General features: G+C 35.8%; 1 protein-coding gene across 1 annotated transcript in view; it reads left to right on the plus strand.

Moving 5' to 3' along the window:
• The first annotated feature begins 13,475 nt into the window (after window positions 1–13,475).
• The window catches only part of LOC127427578 (endothelin-converting enzyme 1-like), a 28,578-nt gene continuing 20,376 nt past the window's right edge, over window positions 13,476–21,677 (plus strand). The window contains exons 1-2 of the mRNA XM_051675241.1: window positions 13,476–14,136; window positions 20,343–20,481. Coding sequence (XP_051531201.1) covers window positions 14,008–14,136; window positions 20,343–20,481 — 268 coding nt within the window. The 5' untranslated portion in view covers window positions 13,476–14,007. The remainder of the gene's footprint in view (window positions 14,137–20,342; window positions 20,482–21,677) is intronic.

Consider the following 21,677-nt stretch of genomic DNA (forward strand, 5'->3'; position numbering starts at 1 on the left):
GTCATAATAAACGTTTCTCATGACATCTGCTGAATGTCTAATAGACATCTGAGAGGAAACGTCTTATAGACACATTGCAGATGAGCAAAAAACCTAAAAATAAAAATACATCATTCAGATGTAAACAAACACGTAAAATAGACATCTGGGTGATGTACGTGTGCTATCGGGGAAATTAAGCTCATCTAAAGAAAATGAAGCAATTAAAAAGAAACATACAGTAAATGTCTGTATATAAATAATAAAAAAGTGTATTTACATGTGCAACATATACTCATGTCTCATTATTACCTAGAATTCATTAAAGGTGTTTTCCTAAGGCAACAAAGTCACATTGTATAGGCAGAAAAACGACAAGGCTGTAACATGGCCTCACTTGAGACTCAAAAGATCGCTGGTTCAAGTTAAACTCAATCGAAGGTATATGTGGTATAATTTTCACTACCAAAGATAAATTTGATGCGTCCCTCCTTTTATTAAAAAAAAAGAGAGAGAGAGAGAGAGAGAGAGCAAAAATCGAGGTTACCGTAAAGTGCTTACAATGGAAGTGAATGGGGCCAATGTTTTGAGAGTGTAAAGGCAGAAATGTGAATAATTTTATAAAAGCAATTACATGTTAAAATTTCTTGAGCTGTAAAGTTGTTTGAATCATTGTTTTTAGTAGACCTACCATTTTAGGGTTATGGCTTCATGACAACGAAGTTGTAAAATTGGAAATAACTTAAAAAAGAATAGGTTAGCAAGTGGTTTTATACACTTTTACACACATTGTTTATGTCTTGTGGCTAACAGTGAGTATTTTTTATGTTTATGCATAAGCCACATTCACTTCTATTGTAAGTGTCTCACTGTAATCAAAATGTATGCTCTTTTTTAAAGAAAAGGAGAGACCAGTCGAAATTAATTTTTGTGGTAATCAGCATTATGCTACAAATGCTGTTGTTTGAGCTTAACTTGTATTGAACCTTGAATATTCCTTTAAGTATTTCAATATTCATGTGGGTAGCTGTTGCTAAGAATGTGTATGAGCAATAGTTTATGTTTACATTAGCCTTTTGTCTGCTTAAAACAGATTTACATAAAAATTCTGATCAGACTAACCACAAGATGTCACTATAAACTTAACAATGTGCTTGATTGGCCCATCAGAGTACGATTTTAGTACTTGTAATCGTTATAAGTTATTTGGTAATCGGCCATAGACCTGCTGTGGGCATTTTGCCTCCTACTGATTTCCAACTTTGAAAAAACTGCCTATGATCAGTGGCGTCTCAGGGTCATTATTTAGTGTGGGGGGCACAAACAATCACTTAACAATCAATTAATTGACCGATCTTTGAAACATTGACAAATAATTCCAAATTCTGCCTGACATTTTGACAGGTAAAATAGAGACACGAAAAAACAATTTTAACCTAGTGCATCAGTTTTGACTTCACTCTTTGTCCCTCACATTCCCCCTGTGCATGTGCTCTGTTTATTCCCATAATACGTAATTTTATTAGTAATTCAACCATTCACAGAAAATTCAGTAGGTTATATTGTGATTACTGGCTGTCAGATTCGGTTGAAATTTTCATAGATTTGTTTAAAACGATATAAAAAATTGTGTCTGTGTTTTACAAAATAGTTTTCAAAATAGATCTATTAAAAGTACATCATAACCTGCAGCAAAGATACAATTGCACTTGATGAATCAGGATTTGAACCCTGGTCACCGAGTGATGTATTAGCATGACTTACCACTGAATTAACAATCCAGTTCTAACTAGCAGATCACTTTGTATATTTTCAATGGTAGGAGAAAGTTACTCAATCTATCATGGTTAATTAAGCCATTATTCATTATAAAGAAAAAAAAAAAGCAATTGAAAGTACATTATTGACACACATCAGCCTATGATGCTTTAGTGTTGCATATAAATGAATTCCACTTGCAATTTATTGCTCTTGACAAGTGTAATCTCCAGTTCCCATTCAAACCAATGTCCCATGTTAACATGGGAAACCAGATGTTACCCTGTGAAACCATTAAAATCGCTCTTAAACTGTGTCAAATTCATTAGAACAGACATCAATGAAACAACTCTGTTTAGTAATGATACCAACATTTTTTATAATGTGCAAAACGTCTTTTCTTTACTCATTGACAATTCACATTGAGCGAATCTGCTGAAAAGGCAAGTCAAATTATTCACATGCACCTCGTAAAAATCTCGTTTTAGCGCAGCGGTTGATTGACAGGTAGAAGTTTCACACTAGAACTCATTGGTTTCAATGGACTCAAACAAGGGGAGTCAAAAAATCTATCATAAAAGCCTATCTACTGTAATTTATGTGCCATTATAATGGATGCTATGCCACTCAATGCCCTAGTACTTATAAAATGAAAACAAGTATGACTGATAAAAATAGATCATGACAGAAATTTTACAGAGAGTAACGAATACATTTTATTTTTTGGGCAACCTCTGAACATGATGCCACACAAACATCCCTAATAATCTAATCTCAGCACAAAACACCACTAAGATATGCACATCCATGTCAAAAAGCTCAAGTGACCATGAAAGTAAACCAAAAATAGGCAAATCGTCAAAGAGTGTGCATATTATCTCACTAACTCGAATGAACAGCATAACAAAACTAATCAAAACGACAGACTCGCAATATTTAGCAGTTATTGATATCTAATACAAACCAATTTACCAACAACACAACACCTCAACACAATGGCATACAATTCAATTATATGATGAACGGTGCTTAACTAATCCAACCAACAGCACATTAGGAAAAAAATAGCTTTTAAAACTTAATGAAGTTAACTACGCAGGTCTGTCAAGAGTGGTACCTTCCGATGCTCATGTCAACAGCTGACATAAATATGATTGAAGCTTTTGATTGGGTCTGGGGCAAAGGCAAACTAGCCTCTCAGGCAATCGTTGAACACTCGTTGCACATGCGCATGACGTTCTCCAGATCTCCGTTGATTAGCATTGAGGATGAAGGTCTAGCCCAACGCATAACAAATGAGAACGATTAAATGGCTTTTACGCAACATACCTTAATAATAATAGAATTTCTCAAAAGAATATATTTTTTTCTTGTATAATGGACATAAAACACTTTTAAGTTGCAGAAAATATATTATTTCTTAAAATAAATGTATGATGAGGCCATGCAATTTGCACAACAGAGCCACCTCTAGCGGGGCTTAGCCCCACTTGCCCCTAATGTAAAGACATGGCTGCCTATGACCTCCCAATAATCCACATAAACCTGTTAATACCTCTACTGTGCACTTTAGCATTACATACCTCAAGGTTGACATCATAATTTCACGTGATAAATGACTAGGCCCACAGCAATTTGTAAAAGATTTTGAATCGGGTTAAATGGTACCGTTTTCAATAATAGGCTAGTCATTAAGACAGTTTCGCCATGAATTAACCAATGCAGTCTATAAATACATGGCATCCTTACTCATAGTAGCGCCATATTTATTTATTTTTGACAAGATTGAGATATAAAGCAGTGTGAAGGTCCTGCATCTAATTTTTACTATTTTAACTATTTTTTTTTTCTTTCTAAAGGTTTGTCAGCGGAACTATCAAAACAAATGTAAGCAACAGTTCATCCCTTTAAGGAGAAGTCAATCCCTCACAGCCTCATTTTCATTCTCATTTAAAAACAAATATGGCGCTGCTCTCAAGAAGGTCTATTGAGTGAATCTATTCGATGGTGTGACTGAGTGTTAAAAACAAGAATCAACCACATTGTACCCAGTAATTAAATAATTACATTAGGCTATTTAATCATCTCAATATAAAAAATAGTGTCTTTTCATACACTCGTTTATGAGATCCTTAATGAGATTAGGATCTGCCACTGATGTTTTCGGCTTTAATTAAATTATTATTACAACAATTAAATCAAAACATTGGTCAAACAAGCAGCAGCTAGTGAGACAAGGGAAATTCATTTACAGCACATGTACAGTCAGCACTGGTGCCCCTGGGGGTGTGTGCTCTCCACACTACTCTTCTCCCTGTATACCAATGACTGCACCACCAAGGACCCCTCTGTCAAGCTCCTAAAGTTTGCAGATGACACTACTGTCATCGGCCTCATCAAAGATGACAATGAGTCTGCATACAGAAGGAAGGTTGAACAGCTGGCTGTCTAGTGCAGTCAAAACAACCTGGAGCTGAACACGCTCAAAACAGTGGAGATGATTGTGGACTTCAGTAGGAACGCCCCAACATTGACCCTACTCACCATTCTAAACAGCACTGTGGCAGCAGTGGAGTCATTCAGGTTCCTGGGCACTACCATCTCACAGGACCTGAAGTGTGAGACCCACATTGACTCCATTGCGAAAAAGGCCCAGCAGAGATTGTACTTCCTTCTCTAGCTGAGGAAGTTCAACCTGCCACAGGCGCTGCTGATACAGTTCTACTCAGCGGTCATTGAGTCTGTCCTCTGCACTTCAGTAACTGTCTGGTTTGGTTCAGCTACGAAATCGGACATCAGAAGACTACAAAGGACAGTTCGGACTGCTGAGAGGATTATTGGTTGCCCCCTGCCCTCCCTTCAAGAACTATACACTTCCAGAGTGAGGAAAAAGGCTGGAAAAATCACTCTGGACCCCACAGACCCTGCTCACTACCTTTTTGAACAGTTGCCTTCTGGCCGACACTACAGAGCACTGAGCACCAGAACCGTCAGGCACAGGAATGTTTTTTTCCCCTCAGGCTATCCATCTCATGAAGTTAAAACTGCCCCACTGAGCAATAACTATGTGCAATACACAGTTTAGTCTGTTTATATTTATCCAACACATCCTACCTCTTCTGCCATACATTCCCTTGCACTGTATATAACAGATTTGTATTTGTACATTGTACATACATACATATATATATATATATATATATATATATATATATATATATATATATATATATATATATATATTCCTTATTGAGTATTTCTATATATACTATATCACTTTTTTTTTTTATTCAATTTTTTTATTATTATTTCTGTCTTGTTGCTGTATTGTTTGTGCACTGGAAGCTGCTGTCACCAAGACAAATTCCTTGTATGTGTAAGCATATTTGGCAATAAAGCTGATTCTGATTCTTTCTTCTGATATAGTTGTAGCACTATCAACGAGCAGTTCATTCTTTCTTTTACGTGCCTAGACGCCCACTTATATATTATCAGTGCCGCCCACAAATGAAGTACGATTGGTCAGAAGTTGAACGTGGGCACCTCCTTTAAAATGTGATTGGTTGACAAAATTTACTATTATAATCCCGACAGTGTCTGACAGTGGAACAGTTTGCTGTCATGTGAAAGCTGTGCGGGTCAGCAAGGGAATATTGACGACATCCAAACAAATGTATATGGGAAATATAGATTAAAACAGTTGCTCAAGAGAGAGAGAGAGAGAGAGAGAGAGAGAGAGAGAGAGAGAGAGAGAGGGACTAACAAAAACAATGGTAAGAAAATTCAACGTTTTCTAGTTTGTTAAAATAACCAAGTTGTTGGGTTGTTGTTACTACATTGCTGAAGCCCAATGCATGGTAGACTATATATTTCAGTATGAATTAGAAATAAACTCCATGGTAGGTAGAGCTGTATAAATACAACTTTATATATTAATATACAGTCATGTAAAGGGTCTTTCTCAATTTTAGCAGTGCCAGCTAATGTGCTTAGACACAGATATAAAACACTGTGTCTTCCTGCCATAAGACAAATCAATGTAGGGACATAAATGTATGTCTTTGTGGGACACATAGTAAATAAATACTCCCTGTGGTTTGTCATTATGGTGGTCACGTTTGGGAACAGCTAATGGAACAAAGCAATCAGATCTATTTGTGGTAATGCACTCACATATTGAGACATTTTATTGCAAACATATTTAAAACTGAACGAATTAAAGAAATATTCCGTATTCAATACAAGTTAAGCTCAATCGGCAGCATTTGTGGCATAATGTTGATTAACACAAATATAATTATTACTCGTCCCTTCTTTTCTTTAAAATAAAAACAGAAATTGAGGTTACAGTGAGGCACTTGCAATGGATGTGAATGGGGCCAATTTCTGGAGGGTTTAAAGGCAAAAATGTGACGCTTATAATGTTAAAAAAGCACATGCATTAATCATTCTGTTAACTTGTGTGCTATTTGAGGTGTAAAGTTATTCAAATCATAATTTTTACAGGTGGCAACGAAGTTGTAAACTTGGATATAGCTTCACACAGAAAAGGTTAAGCAATTTTATCACACTAAAATTATATTAACAAGCATATTGTTTACTTCTTGTGGCTTTACTTTTGAAAAAGTGAGCATTGTGACGTTTACGCATCAGCCCCATTCACTTCCATTGTAACAGCCTCGCTGTAACTCAGATTTTTGGCTTTTTTCTTTTTCTTTTCTTTTTTAAGAAAAGGAGGCACAGGATGAAATTCATTTATGTGGTAATCAGCATTATGCCACAAATGCTCTCGATTGAGCTTTACTTGTACCGAACCCGGAATATTCCTTGAAGTCAGTTCGGGTGTTCTGCATTAGTTTGAACACGGGTTAATTATTACCTAGAATACAACACGACACTTTCCGTAAGGTGAAAATTCACAGCTGTACATTCTGACTAACAACAAGAAAGAAAACACGGCATGGCTTACAACTCTTAGTCGCTTGTGCTTTATTTAAAAAAGAATTTGTTCATTAGCTTTATGTTCACATGAATATGTATTGCAAAAGGTATGCTTAAGCAGATGTTTGCATCAAGCTCAGACATGTTTTAAGTATAGACTTCACTGAATCATTAAGCTCTTAAATCATTTTTAGTTTCAAATTATAAATATTAGAGTATTTTATTTGATAGCCAACTATCTTTCAAGTTTCATATTGATAATTTAATTTCTAAACTTAAACTTTAAATAGAAATATAACTTTATTCTCTTTTAGTGCTAGGAAATACTTGGTGTCTGCAACTCTTCTACCATTATTAGATTATGGAGATCTGCTTTATATGAAGTCTCCAGTAAAACATTTTAAAAAATACTTGACATTGTTTTTCACAGTGCCTTATATTTTATTACTGGTTGTAGTTATCAAACACACCATTGCATTCTATATGATAATACAGAGTTGCCACCTCTGGATACATGGAGAAGTTTGAACTGGTATTGTTTTATCTATAAGTCCATTTGTGGTTTAACTGCTCCTTATTTATCTCTCAGCTCATCCAATACAAATGTACGCTATAATCTTCATTCAAATGACCTGTTATATTTTAATGTTCCTCTGGTCTGGACAGAGCTTGGTAAAAAAGATTTTAAGTATAATGCTTCTGCTGTTTGGAATAATTTACAAAAGTTGTCTATGCTCCCATCATTAAATGAATTTAAGATATGGTGTTTTATCCTCTTGTGAACTGTTGTTGTGATTCCTGATTTTTTCTATATTGTACTGTTGTTGTTGTTGTTGTTTTAAATTGTTCTTTATGTGACTTGTTGCTGCCCTCTTGGCTAGGTCACTCTTGTAAAAGAGATTTTAATCTCACTGAGTTTTTAACCTGGTTAAATAAAGGAAAAGAAAGAAGAAAGAAAGAAAAATGAAAATGCCTTTATGAACTCTTTCAGTCAAAAAGCATTGTCCTCATGAGAATATTAAATATTTGCATTTGCTGTTGTTCAAATGACAGCATGGCTAATAGAAAGGTTTTTTTATTTGTCCTACAGTACATCTGATCTAAATACAGAGTGTAGCCAATGCAGAACATGTCTGCTTATGTTCCTTGCGCAATTTACTCTAGACATATAGTTCTCAGAAGACCGCACCGGAGAATCTCTGACGTCAGAAGTTGTGACCTTTCCTGCTATCACGAGACTTAATGTTGTCATATGTTCCAGAGCGAAGCACGGTGTTTTGTTAATGCTCTTCTGCGTAGTTCCACCTTCTTAATCTTCATTTTGGATGTGTTATGAAATGTGGAATCCCAGGAATTTGTCAGTTTATGTTTGAATGACGTCAGAAACTTTTATGGATGGTGTGCTGGTTTGTTAACTTGAAGGGGGTATTTTGGACTTAGAAATGTCCGCCGTTAACATAAGGCTTGTTTGGAAAATTTGAGAAGGTTTTATCTTTTAGTGATGGGACATTATGGAAGTGCATGGACAGTCATTTAGCTTCCTTTTTTCACTGGCAGACTCAACAGCACTTTTCACAGTCATTTTTGCCATCATTTGCCTACTCAATTTTTTCAGTCTTAATAATATTTGAAACCACTTTTTCTAGAGCCATGTTTCTGTATTATCATTTTGTCATCTTTTGAAAGAGGACAGGAAATTATGGGGAAATCAGAAGGAACTGGAAATTACATGACTCCAACCACAATGGAAGAATATTTTAAAAGTATACCAAAAAAAAAATAAAAAACTCAAACCGAGATAAAAGACTGCAGATGTAATGACTTATAGTGAATAAGCACTTACATTTTGGTCTGTCTCTCACCCAAAGCTATTGTATCACTTCACAAATTAAACCACTTGAGTTGTACTTATTACTTTAATGCTGGCTTTTTGTCCTTTTTTGAGCTTGAAAGTTTTGGACCCCATTGACTTATAGTCTGTATTGACTATATATTGATTTTGCGTGAACTATCCCTTAAAAAAAAAACATTTTACAGCCATTTTCTGTCATCATTTGTTTTATATACACTACCGGTCAAACGTTTTGAAACACTTGACTGAAATGTTTCTCATGATCTTAAAAATCTTTTGATCTGAAGGTGTATGCTTAAATGTTTGAAATTAGTTTTGTAGATAAAAATATAATTGTGCCACCATATTAATTTATTTCATTATAAAACTAAAACTTAATTTAAAAAATGTTTTGAAATTGATGACTTGGACCAAATAATAAAGAAAAGCAGCCAGTAAGTGCCCAACATAGATGGGAACTCCTTCAATACTGTTTAAAAAGCATCCCAGGGTGATACCTCAAGAAGTTGGTTGAGAAAATGTCAAGAGTACATGTCTGCAAATTCTAGGCAAAGGGTGACTACTTTGAAGATGTAAAATATAACACAGTTTTGATTTATTTTGGATTTTGTTTAGTCACAACATAATTCCCATAGTTCCATTTATGTTATTCCATAGTTTTAATGACTTTACTATTATTCTAATATATATATATATATATATATATATATATATATATATATATATATATATATATATATATATATATATATATATAAAATAAAGAATGAGTAAGTGTTTCAAAACTTTTGACCGGTAGTGTGTGTGTATATATATATATATTATAGTCAACAGTTAATTGACTGTGATAGACCGGAAATGACAGGAAATGATGTGAAGAAAAGATGGAAACTGGAAATGATGTGAGCCTGACTGAAACTTCACTCTCAGTTCACACTCACAAACATACACTCTCAGTCATACTTGCACAAATGGTGCACATACACATTCTCATATTAGCATAGAAATACACATGCTCACTGACAAACACATGCTTTAGTCATACCAGGGAAATGCTTTCATGCCATAAACAATTGAACAGTTCAAAGGATCAGTGGCAAATTACTGACGCATAGCTGTGGTTTACTGCCATGCTCAAAGGCAGCATATGAAACATAGTCCAAGACTCTTGGCATGTTTTGTATTTTGTCTTTTACACTGTGTTGTGACCCTTTTTTGCATAGAAAATGAAGGAACTGATCCCAGCTCAGCTTCAAACAAATGTAGGACAGGCATCAAAGTACAGGGCTCTTCAACTAGTTTTTTTTTTTTTTTTTTTTTTTTTTTAGAAAAAAAAACAAAAAAACAAAAAAAACTCAAAAAACATTAAAAATGAAAAAAGAAAACTAGACTAGTTAACTACCCTTAATACTGTGTGTTTATTTTCAATAAAGTAGTCAAGGGTGTTCAGTTGAAGTTTTATTAAAGGTCTGCCTGTAAGTTTCTTGGCTGGGGAATAAACTTCAGCTAACAAATAGGTTGATAAACTTATTTGAAAATGAAAACATATTGATTACTTTACTATTTTAGGGCAGTTAATTAAATTTTAAAAGCTGAAAAACAGAAGCTATTCTTCCTCTTTCTCTATAATCCTCTGATTTGGTAAAAAAAGAAGAAAATGTTTGCCTTCCATTGTCCTGCCAATTTTGTGAATTTGCTCACTGGTAGTTGTTAAACTCACCGCTAGGTGTTCTTAAATTCACCATAAGTTTTGCGCAGAGAGTGCTCTGATGTAACAGGTAGCGCAGCGATTTCATCAAAATAATAAATGATTGATGGGCTGGATTTGGCTTGCTTTTGGCTGTGCTGTACACCTGCACAGTGCTTCGATCTTTTGTCACCAGATGGTTGAGACACCCCTTTTGCAAAAGCCCTAGACAGGAAACAGCTAGGATTCAGAGCTTCCAGCCAAACTTTCAGTGAGTCATGCCACTGGAAAGTAACGTGAAGGGAAGAGTCTATTGTCATTGCCAGTTCCTGACATGCTGTTGGGAAAAAAGGGCTGTTTGCAATTAAATGACTGCACATCTGCTGGGGAAGACCTGCCAGGAAAGTGTCTAAATATGAGTGTTGGTGTTTGGATGCAGAGTAGATAGAATTTTGCCAGCAGACGATAGCTATTTGTGTTGCGAATATGAAGGATGTGTATAAATGTGAGTCACTTTCCACAAATAGGGTACAAATTGGTGTCCCATTCAACATGATCACATTGGAAATTGACCTGTTGCTACCAAATATTCTGGTACCCTGAAATCAACCCCATTCTTCCGAGTTACTAACATGCGCCATCTCTCATTAGACATTTTTGCATCAATTCAAATGTGTTTACCTTTTATGATAGCAGCCTCAGAGACACAGGATCCCATGAAAACCAGGAAGGAATCACGTTCTCATAATCAATGATGAGCATGATTCAGAGTTTGCTTTTTAGCTCTACAATTACATTTTCACTCCACTGACGATTAGGTTTAAGGTTTGGGTTAGGGCTTATGGTTAATAAAGATGCATTCCTGTTGACTGTACTTTATAATTTACTTTAGTACAACTCGCTTTTGGCACCACTCTGTGGACATTTCACATGGAAACTGGAGCTCACACGTGCCCATATGTTCAACAACACTTCCAGCATTGTAGTTCAAATTTCGGTAAGCACAGACCGATTTCAGCAGAAGAACTTTCGATCTACCATTACCGAATTCACAGTGAAATCAGTATTTCCAATTATTTATTTATTTTACCTGTTTCTGCATAATCCCCCCAATTTAAAAAACTGAATATTCCATAAAAGAATGACCCCCAAAAAATTAGTCACTTGTAATTTTTTACACAGTTGTAGATAAATGATAAATGATATTGATAAATGATTTAGGCATAATCTGCTTTTGTTCTTCTGTTACTTGAATCAAATGCTTAACCATGCAAAAGAAGCCATAAGCATCTGAATAGTCTGATGCTGGTGACTGCTGAAAAAAAAAATAAAAAATAAAAAATAAATCTTGAACCTTTTTCTGTAAATTTTCTTAGCTTAAAGTATTGTAAATTACAGAAACTTATATGAAAGAAACATTCAGCTGGCTTCTGTCAGTCTCATAGTTTCCAAATCACACCACAAAGTTGACCCATAATTCAACATTTTCTCTAAATGCCAAAGAGACTTGTGCTTCCTGTGAAGTTGGAAGAAATTCTGCCTTTTCTGTCATTACTTCCCTCATCTTTTACTCTCCCACCCTGTTGGGGTCATAAAATTACAGGGCTTTACCTCTCTGAGGTCGTGAGAAGTAAGTCTGGCCAGAAAATTCTATACAGTAGGCTAACGGCGCGCCCCGGTTGTAAATCGGTTTGGATTGCTCATGTTGTGGTTAATATTTCACAATTCTTTTCAGTGTGGATTGAGGACCAGGGTCTGAACTGTGTTTCACGTGCCTGGTTAAAATCTAGATTTGGCTAGAAGTAAATTGAGCTGAGAGCACCACCAACACAGTTTCATGACAACTTGTAATAATTTGTACGAGATAATGAAATCAGAAGATTGTATGACTTGGCTAGCACAAAAAGGTATAACTTTTATCTCTATAAAGACCAACCAATCAATAAGCAGCATTTCAAATCAATACAATACAGATATGATATTTTAGCTAACCTATCCAAACTTTTATTTTAAGAATAGAAACATCTGTGAACAAATTTGGTTACTCATTCCATATTTAAGTGTGCAATACAAACATCTTGTTCCAAACCCCAGTGTTTCTCTCTTCTGTCATACAAAAAATAAATAAAATTAAATTATGTAGGTTTGGGTAAGGGGTTAGACATTGTGGTTAGGATTCGGTTTAGGTTTGGGTTTAAACTTAGAAAACATCATAAGAACACTCATTCAAAACCCCAGTGTTTCTCTTTTTTTCCAGTGTACTCAACAGTGATTTTCCTGTTAAAATCATGGTTAGATTTAGGGTTTGGTTAAGGGGTTAGACTTCATGGTTGGGTTTAGGTTTAGGTTAGTTAGAGGTTAAAGTTTGGAAAAAAATTTAATAAAATCGCTTGTTCATTTGTTTTTCTCTATGAGAGTAAAGTTGTATGTTTTTGTACGAGCCAACTTGTTTGATTATGATTTCACCATGTTGTACTATTATTATGACTTGTCATGAGACCGGATTGGTACCATTGTTGACTGAGCTGTTTGGACACCACAGAGGCCTGACGACAGACGATTAGTTGATTAAGTTCTCTTGGACAGAAGCCATGTCAACTTGGAAATGGAAAGATAGGGTGACCTGGGTAGAAAAAGTAAACCTGTATTGTGTGTAAAGTGTATTTTAACATATTAAACATTAACATTTTTTTTTTTTTTTTTTGGTTTTTTTTGCTATTGATGTTGCCCAGTAAATCATTTAATTTTTCAGAGGTTGCTCTTTTATAGCTCAGGAGTTTTTCTTCTGTTTCATATATGCATCATTTTTCTCTCAGATTTTTCTTCTGAAAATTCCTTCGATGAAATAAGAATAGACCCGAAATAGACATTTGTTGACATCCAGTCAGAGTTATAAGCTATATAATATGGATATCAAAGCATGAATAATTTGATCTTGGAAGAATTTGATGAGAAATGTTTGAGTTTGTATTGAAATCTCTGACTCTATTGAATCTATTGAAATTTGTTCTCCATTTTAATTTCATCATGTCTATGAGAAACAAAGAGATCGCATTTGGGATTTTCCTTTCCTATGGGTGATCATGGCACATCTGACCTAATATAGGGTGTAAGGTTCAGACAGAGACAGCAATAAAGGGCTGTCTTACATAGATGACTATATCCCAAGCAGCTAAAGAACATGCAGTTGGAGTGGTCTTGAAGAGAAACCCCACCTCTTGGCCTGAAATGTCCTATTGGTTGGAATAAGAGGGCGGGGACTCACCTCTAACAATTCCCTCCCAGCTGTAAATGAAACCACACTGGAATGCTCACAGTCTCTTTATCTTACACACGTATACTCGCACACCCTCACTCTCCCTCACATATGTTGATCAAGTCCACTCTTCTTCCTGTTTTTCACAAGTTCCTGCCTTTTTACTGACGCTAGTGTCGCAGACGGGGAAAACTCCTAGGGATCCCTTATTTGGTAATACTAACTTGGTTGCTGTGCATTTAGAAAAACTGAGAAGAGAGCTTATACAGCAATTTCCCTACACATGTTTGTTGTGAATACCGAGTTGACCATGCTTTGAGGCTTATCCTGTAGGTGTAGGTGATGTTTTGGGGGAGGAGGAGGAAACCCCCTTCACACACAGAGAACACCCAGCACCCTCACTGGCTGATAAGAGAGCTTCAAGTCCTTGTGGATCTTCACAATCTTCTCCCAATGGATCCAAAGAGGACAAACATTCCCTGGATTTCCAAAAACTGCTGAAACACTTGCAAACACTCATGGTTTGATTTGGTTATGGAAGCACTGAGAGAATCTATTCTTCATTTGACGTTTCAGATGTCTACTTACAAACGGGCCACTTTGGATGAAGAGGAGCTGTTGGACACCGGCTCTGACAGGATCTACCCAACTTCTACCATGCAGGTGAGAGATCATTTCTCAAATATGACATTAGATATCTGCGTAACTTGAACGAGTAGATCCCAGACCTGTTTATAGTGCAGAACCCTCGAGCTAGAGATCAATGTGCCTTTGAAACAACTTTCTGTTGAGGAAGATACGGACACTGTCACAAGTTGCTTCCTCATGCTTTTTTCTTTTAAACATCCGCTGTGTATGAAGTAAAACATATTGTTTCTTCTGTTTGTGTTGAGGAGGAATTTATTTTCTTGTTCATTTGTTTGCAAGTCTAAAGAAATGGTAGCATAATTTTGGTAATTAGTTAATACAAAAAAGATATTGATCTTCAAAAAAGATATCTCTGTTTATTCAGGACATTTACCTTAAAGTAGGAGATCCAAAGGTCCTTCGTGCCATTTGAAAAAGTTTGAAGTTGTGTTGCTATACCCAGTGTTGGGTAAGTTACTCCAAAAAAGCAATTAATTGCTAATTACATCTTCTACATTGTAATTAGATTACTGTACTAATTACTCTGTCTAAAAAGCAATTAAATTAATCATTACTAATTACTTTTTTAAAACCCATATCAACTTTGACCAGATGGACAATAAAAGGATAGACATCAAATTATTATTTTTATTTTTTCAAATAAATCCTATAAATTATTCTTGAACTGTTCTTAAACTGTTCCTAAATGGTTAATAAAATCTGTAACTCAAAATCGATCACTCTCTTTATAATTTCTTCTCCAAGCAAGTACATTTGTTGCAAAAGGCTGTATGCCATATAAGCATCGTAGGCAACATTTGTAACAGTATAGTAACAGTATAGTAACAGTATAGTAACAGTAAACAGTTTTAACAAGGCACAGCGGACCCTCAGCAAACCAGAGCAGAAGGGAACAAATATTGGCTCACTGTTTATCACGCATTGAAACTTTATTTGGACTGAAACTTTGCAATCTGGACTCGTGTAAAGATGCAACAGTCACATGAAGTTCCCTTTGACTCCTGAACTTCTTCAGAACATCGTATCTTAGTGAAACCTGTGCTAAAAACAAGCTAGACACAGTGCAATAAATGAAACAGAACGCAGGTGTCTCGAGGTGCATTTTTATATATTGAAGCTCATTTTAACTTGGCACGGTGTCTAAAGTCCTCCACAATTATCTTCTGACATCTTTTCACTTGAGCAATTTCTCAACATAGTGGTGTGAGCTCAAGCTCGCAAGCATATTGCCAATGCGTTTAAAGGGACGGCCTTGAATTAGAAAACAAATGTTATCGTTAGACGTTAAATTTCGATTTTCAATTCAATATTGTTTTCTATAGAATTGTTGAAAATCTAAACAGTATGTAATGCAAGTACATCATAAGTAACTGTAATTAAATGACAAAAAATGAAGAGTAATCCCTTACTTTACTTTTTCCAAGGAAAAAATAATGTAATTAAAGTAACGCATTACACCCAACACTGGCTATACCTTGCAAATTTAATTTTTATTTTGAGGGCAAGCAAGTACAACCCCAATATTGTTTTGACATCTGCAAAGTCTCTTTTTTAACCGCTTCTTCTTGTTCCACTGTGATGTCAATCCTTTTTGATTTCTGCTACTGAGAACCAGAGCTTCATTATCCTCAAATCGTTCCAAAAATATTTTCCATGGCTCACCAGAGGTATTAAATGCTCTTGATGCGTTTATTGAAACCATTTGAAAATTGCTTCCCTTTACAGTACTTTTTATCTCTCTGCTCACTTTAACCCTTGAGTGACCCTGCAACTCAGAACTATAAAAAAAAAACAACATTTTAGCTTTGCCATTAGGACTAGCTGAAGCCACACAACACACAAACCCAGATTTACCCAACATGCATGAAAACTAAGCTGAGTAATTGCACAGCTGGGCAGCTGGCCACTAAAAGTGATTTTTGTACTCTTAAGGCATCGGAATACGTCCTATGAAATTGAAGAACGAGCGGGTGTGATGTCATTTAGAACAAAATGTGGCCAAAAAGAGGGTGTTTTTGCATTCGTTTCTGAGGTTCGTAACAGCACGCTGGGGTGAACTTTTAGGAAAAATTCTTATCAGACGCTAAACACCTTGCTGCCATTGGCCCACATCATCGGTAGGTGTGACCTGAAGCTCCACCTACCTTGAGGCCAGTGGCTAATTTTGTTTACGTAGTTCAGTGAGTCAAAATCAGTCAACATGTACACATCGATGTGCAGAGTTATTAGTGAGCTGGTGCAAATGTACCTGGGATTTTCACACACAACAGTCTCTAGAATTTACTGAGAATGGTGCCAAAAACAAAACACATCCAGTGAGCAGCAGTTCTGTGGATGGAAATGCCTTGTTGATGAGAGAGGTCAACAGAGAATGGCCAGACTGGTTCGAACTGACAAAGTCTACTGTAACTCAGATAACCCCTCTGTACAATTGTGGTGAGAAGAATATCATGTCAGAATGCTATTCTGAGATGTTGGCGCTGTTTTGGCGGCACAAGGGGGACCTACACAATATTAGGCAGGTGGTTTTAATGTTGTGGCTGATTGGTGTATATTACTTTAAATCATCATCGAGTAGTTAAAACAGCTTCTTTTATGTTAATTCTACTCAGAAAGAGGCAATGCCTTGCACATCGGTGTGACAGGTGTCTGAATGTTTGGAAACAGTATACCATTGCTCGGCTGTTTAGAACTTCTTTTTACCCCTGAACGAAGAAGAACAGAAGTATATTGAGGCCTTTTAGAGCCCTGGAACTTAATCTGATTTGTTTCTCTAGCACCTCTTTTGCCAAGTAGAGCTGATCAATTAAACTCTTCAAGGTCAATTAATTAGTACAGTATCCAGATTAAAAATTCCATGCTCAAAAGTTGCCCTTTCAATGCCCTGGAGACTTAATGAAGTTCTCAGTTACAGTATGTTTGTTTTAGGTATCGTTTTAGGAGCATTTTTCCTTCAACGTGAGAAATGTATTATATAGCTGTTGTGGGTCAGTATCTCTCCTGCTGAGTATTTAATGGTTATCCCAGTGGTTCTCAAAGTGTGGGGCACATGAAGGTATTTTAAAGGGGAAGGGAAGACTGACCTGTTCTCAAATCACTTTCACAGATTCAGCAAAAATAGTGACAATACACACAAGAATTAATGTGAACAATTTCTTCACCTCTGCCTTTTCTCCTGCCTTGTTTAAACTTTGGGCATGCACCGCAGTGCAATCGGCACAAAGCATGTAACAGTGTCAAGTGTGTTCTCGATGCGCTTATGTAAACAAAGACATCTCACGCACGCCAGTTTCAAATGGGGGAAACAATGAATTAACACTAATATTTCCAAGTACTCTTCGCTGCAGACTGTAGCGCAATGACGTAGTGGATCTAATCCCATGCAAATTGGGTTTTAATGACGTAGTGGATGTTTTAATGCACATGTGTATTCACATTTTAATGTCTTGTTTTATTACTGTAGCGTACTTAAAGGTCATTAATACTGTATATATTCATATAACACACACATATATATATTAGGGCTGCACAATTAATTAAAATAATATCGCGGTATGACATTATGTGATTATTTAACTGCAAAGGGCTAAACAATTAAATTAAATGAATAGATAAATCAAGCTGTTTGCTGCAAAGTCTATGCACCCTGCTCTGTCCTGTCTGTATTGTGTATAAGCATTATTACAGTGTATTCAGAGTGGTTCTGTGCTCCACAACTCCATCTCATGCTCAGATTAACAGATGTGCTCTATTCGGTTACATGTGCTGAGTGCTCCATTTTTAAAGCACTCCAGATTCACTTTAATTTCACTTTTGCATACTTCCAAGTATGTTTGACGACTACATGTTAATATACAAATACAAGTGGGGGGCCTGGGTAGCTCAGTGAGTATTGACGCTGACTACCACACCTGGAGTTGCGAGTTCGAATCCAGGGAGTGCTGAGTGACTCCAACCAGGTCTCCTAAGCAACCAAAATGGCCCAGTTGCTAGGGAGGGTAGAGTAACATGGGGTAACCTCCTCGTGGTCGCGATTAATGGTTCTCGCTCTCAATGGGGCGCGTGGTAAGTTGTGTGTGGATCGCGGAGAGCAGCATGAGCCTCCACATGCTGTGAGTCTCCGCGGTGTCATGCACAACGAGCCACGTGATAAGATGCGCAGATTGAAGCGGAGGCAACTGAGACTTGTCCTCCGTCACCCAGATTGAGGTGAGTAACCGTGCCACCACAAGGACCTACTAAGTAGTGGGAATTGGGCATTCTAAATTGGGAGAAAAAGGGGATAAAATAAATAAATGTAATATACATATAAAAATAATTCACCTCATGGCATTTATGTACAGCGGATAAGATGTTAAAATGAGGAGCACATTATAGTTAGGAATATATTGCTTAATATACAGTATATATATATATTTGTTTTCTGTGGGTGAAGAGGAAAAACAAGGAAAAGTAATTTACGAAATCCATGGTTATGGAAACAATAACTATATTAAACAAATGTCTCAGTGTAATACTTTAATACTAAGTAATAATGTACTCAGTGTAACGCATAAAAGCCAAAACATCCACTATGTCACCAAAATCCACTACACAGAGGATTAGATCCTCTACGTCATCACGCTACAGTCTGCAGCGAGGACTCTCTCAGTATGTCTCCATGCCCAGGGGTTGCTCCTGCAGCTGTATCACTTTTTATTTTTATTTTTTTCCTTCTGTTTTTGTATGATTTGAAAGTGTATAGGCATAATTAAAATGTTTTTGTATTTATGTAATACAGAAAGTATACACAAAATAACAGAACAATGTTGGCATTGTGACAAATGTTCATTCATTCAGATTCTTTTTCAGTGAAGTGTAACTTTTCATTCAGTTTTCATATTGTTTTTAAATATAACTCTTTTACGTGATGTGAAGATGAAAGAAAATGCTGTTGCTGTTAATCTTGTACATTTTGATCACTTTCAATTAGGTTGGGGGGCGCGAAAGTTTTTGTTGTTTCAAAGGGGGTATGACCAAATCAGTTTGAGAACAATTGGGTTATCCCAATGCAAACGGAATGTTCCGGGTTCCATGCAAGTTAAGTTAAGCAAACAGTATTTCTAGTACCACAGAAAATAATTTAAAGTCCTTTCTCATTGTTGCACTTACAATGAAACTAAACTGTCCAAACATTCCGAAGGGTTTAAAAGCAAAAATGTGAATCTTTTGTTTTTGTTTAAACACTTTCAAGAATTATTCAGTGAAACATCTACTGTATTTATTACTTGAGCTGTAAAGATCTCAGAAACATTCTTTCTTGGTGGGTATACTATTCTAGGTGGATGAACTTATGGTTATGCTCAACCAATATGATCCTTCAACTGTTACTCACCGTGAAGAACTGTTCAACCCGATGGTTAAAAAATGCTTACTGTTTTGAAATAGGTTTCCTGAACACTCCCCCTGTTTTCCATTGGTCAAAAGAACAAATAGCCCCACCCGAAAGTCACTCTGTTGGTTTAGTAAGTGTTGTTTTGTCGGGCTGGACTGGATGCTTAAACAAACAGAAATTTTTTAGTGCCACAAAGACAGTGTTTACAGTTTTCGAGAAAATTAACCTACGAACGAATGGCTTATTTATAGTTGTCATTTTAAACTGGAATAGGAGAATTCCAACTGATGATTTTAACACTGATGAAGTTACACACTTTAGCTTTAACATTGAAAAAAATTGCAAACTTCACCAGCATCTCACTTTGTGGAACATCGATCTACTGTTTTGCTTTGATACATTTTTCACCCTCTAGTTCAGTTCAGTGATTAAGACTGATATAAGAGTTCAGTATACTGTATTTGATCTGCAACAGAAAAACACTGATATTTGGTCCTTTTAATGTTTAATATTGTTGTTAAATGTGATTTCTGGGGAGTTTTTAAGTGCGTATTATATGCCATTTTCCCAATCAGTTTGACACAATACCTGAAATTTAACCTCTACTAAATACATTACTGCAGCATGTAATACCAGTATTCACTAAAACCAATTTAAATACTTGGAAGGGCAAGGTATCACTTTCGTTAAGCAATGGAAAATAATAATCTCAAGCTACTCATCACATCACTATCATTTCTTTGAAATAAGTTACAGCCAGGGTCATTTGGTGCATCAATCTAACATAGCTTGTTTGCAGTGATTTCAGTTCTTACCCTTGTTTTCTGATAACTTTTTGATCACTCAGGTGGGGCTGCAGCGTGGTCTCGGTCCCCGGTGCTGGGCGGAGAAGACCCAAGTCGAGAGAAAGCTAGTGGTCATAGTGTGTGCTCTGTCCTTGGCCCTGTTCATCTGCATCGTGACATTGGGTTTGCACTATAAAGAATGTGAGTGACTGGATCCTTTCAGTGCACATGAAATGGTAGAAGTTTACATTAGTTTTCATGTTACAAATATTACATGCACATTGATAAAGCAGTAGCAAAGGCTATTTAGCAGCGTAATTATAAATATGTCATTTATTTGAATAAACAACATAGAAGAAGCCCACATTGTCTGAGTTGTCGTGGTTCCGGAAGAATTTTCACATTTTCCATCAGGATTTTTATACAGTTCTTCGTAAGAGAGTTTTAAGCCTTGAATCAAACCAACCAGCTCCCTGGTGCATCTTGGTGAAACTTTGATTTGAAGCAAAAAAGTATTTGAAAATTGGAACAAAAAGACAAAGGTACAAGACCACTTACTTAGTGTCTTTAAGGAGGGAATGAACTACAATTCCATGAAGCATTGCGAACAATGTAATCAAAAGAAAAAATAAAACATATTGATTTGAAGTTTAATATCAGCATATTTTAAGTTTATTGCAAAATATTCAGAGAGATACAAATGCATAAGTTGTTTGAAATTGCAGAGTTCTTTTGCCGCTACTCTCTGATTGTGTATGTTTCCCCTGAGGATCATGGGAAGTGTAGTTCTTTACCAGGAACTTGATTTACCAGGAATTTATTTTTAATCAATTGTGGAATGAGTATTGTGTAATGTAAAGTATAAGCATACAGTATATGTATAATGTAAAGTGTGATTCCAAAATTGATATGCATATGACACAACTTCAGGAAATTGTTTGTGTACTTGAACAAAAATATTTTGTAAAAAAAAAACAACAACAACATATAAATATATACACCTGTGTGTGTATATATAACATAAAAAACAATATATATATATATATATATATATATATTATTTTTAAAATGTTATATATACTTACATTTTCTGTACGTCCCTGCTGATGTTATGAGTGTTTTTATTTGATAACGTTCTGTTTGAGTTATTTTAAAAAAGAGTGGGCATGCTTTCTATAAATGAATGACACCCCGGAATCATCTCCGTCTCTTCTGTGGGAAGCAGGAAAATAATCTCATTTTCCGTTTACAAAAAAAAAGAAAGAAAAGGAAAAAGAAGCAGAACTAGAACAAAAAATCAAACAACTCAAAGACATTAATATGAATAACCCAACAGAAGAAACACAGAAGAAACTAAGAAAATATAAATTTAAACTAAATGAAATAATCAATAAACA

The sequence above is a fragment of the Myxocyprinus asiaticus genome, chromosome 37 (genome assembly GCF_019703515.2).
Source record: "Myxocyprinus asiaticus isolate MX2 ecotype Aquarium Trade chromosome 37, UBuf_Myxa_2, whole genome shotgun sequence".
Taxonomy (NCBI): Eukaryota; Metazoa; Chordata; class Actinopteri; order Cypriniformes; family Catostomidae; genus Myxocyprinus; species Myxocyprinus asiaticus.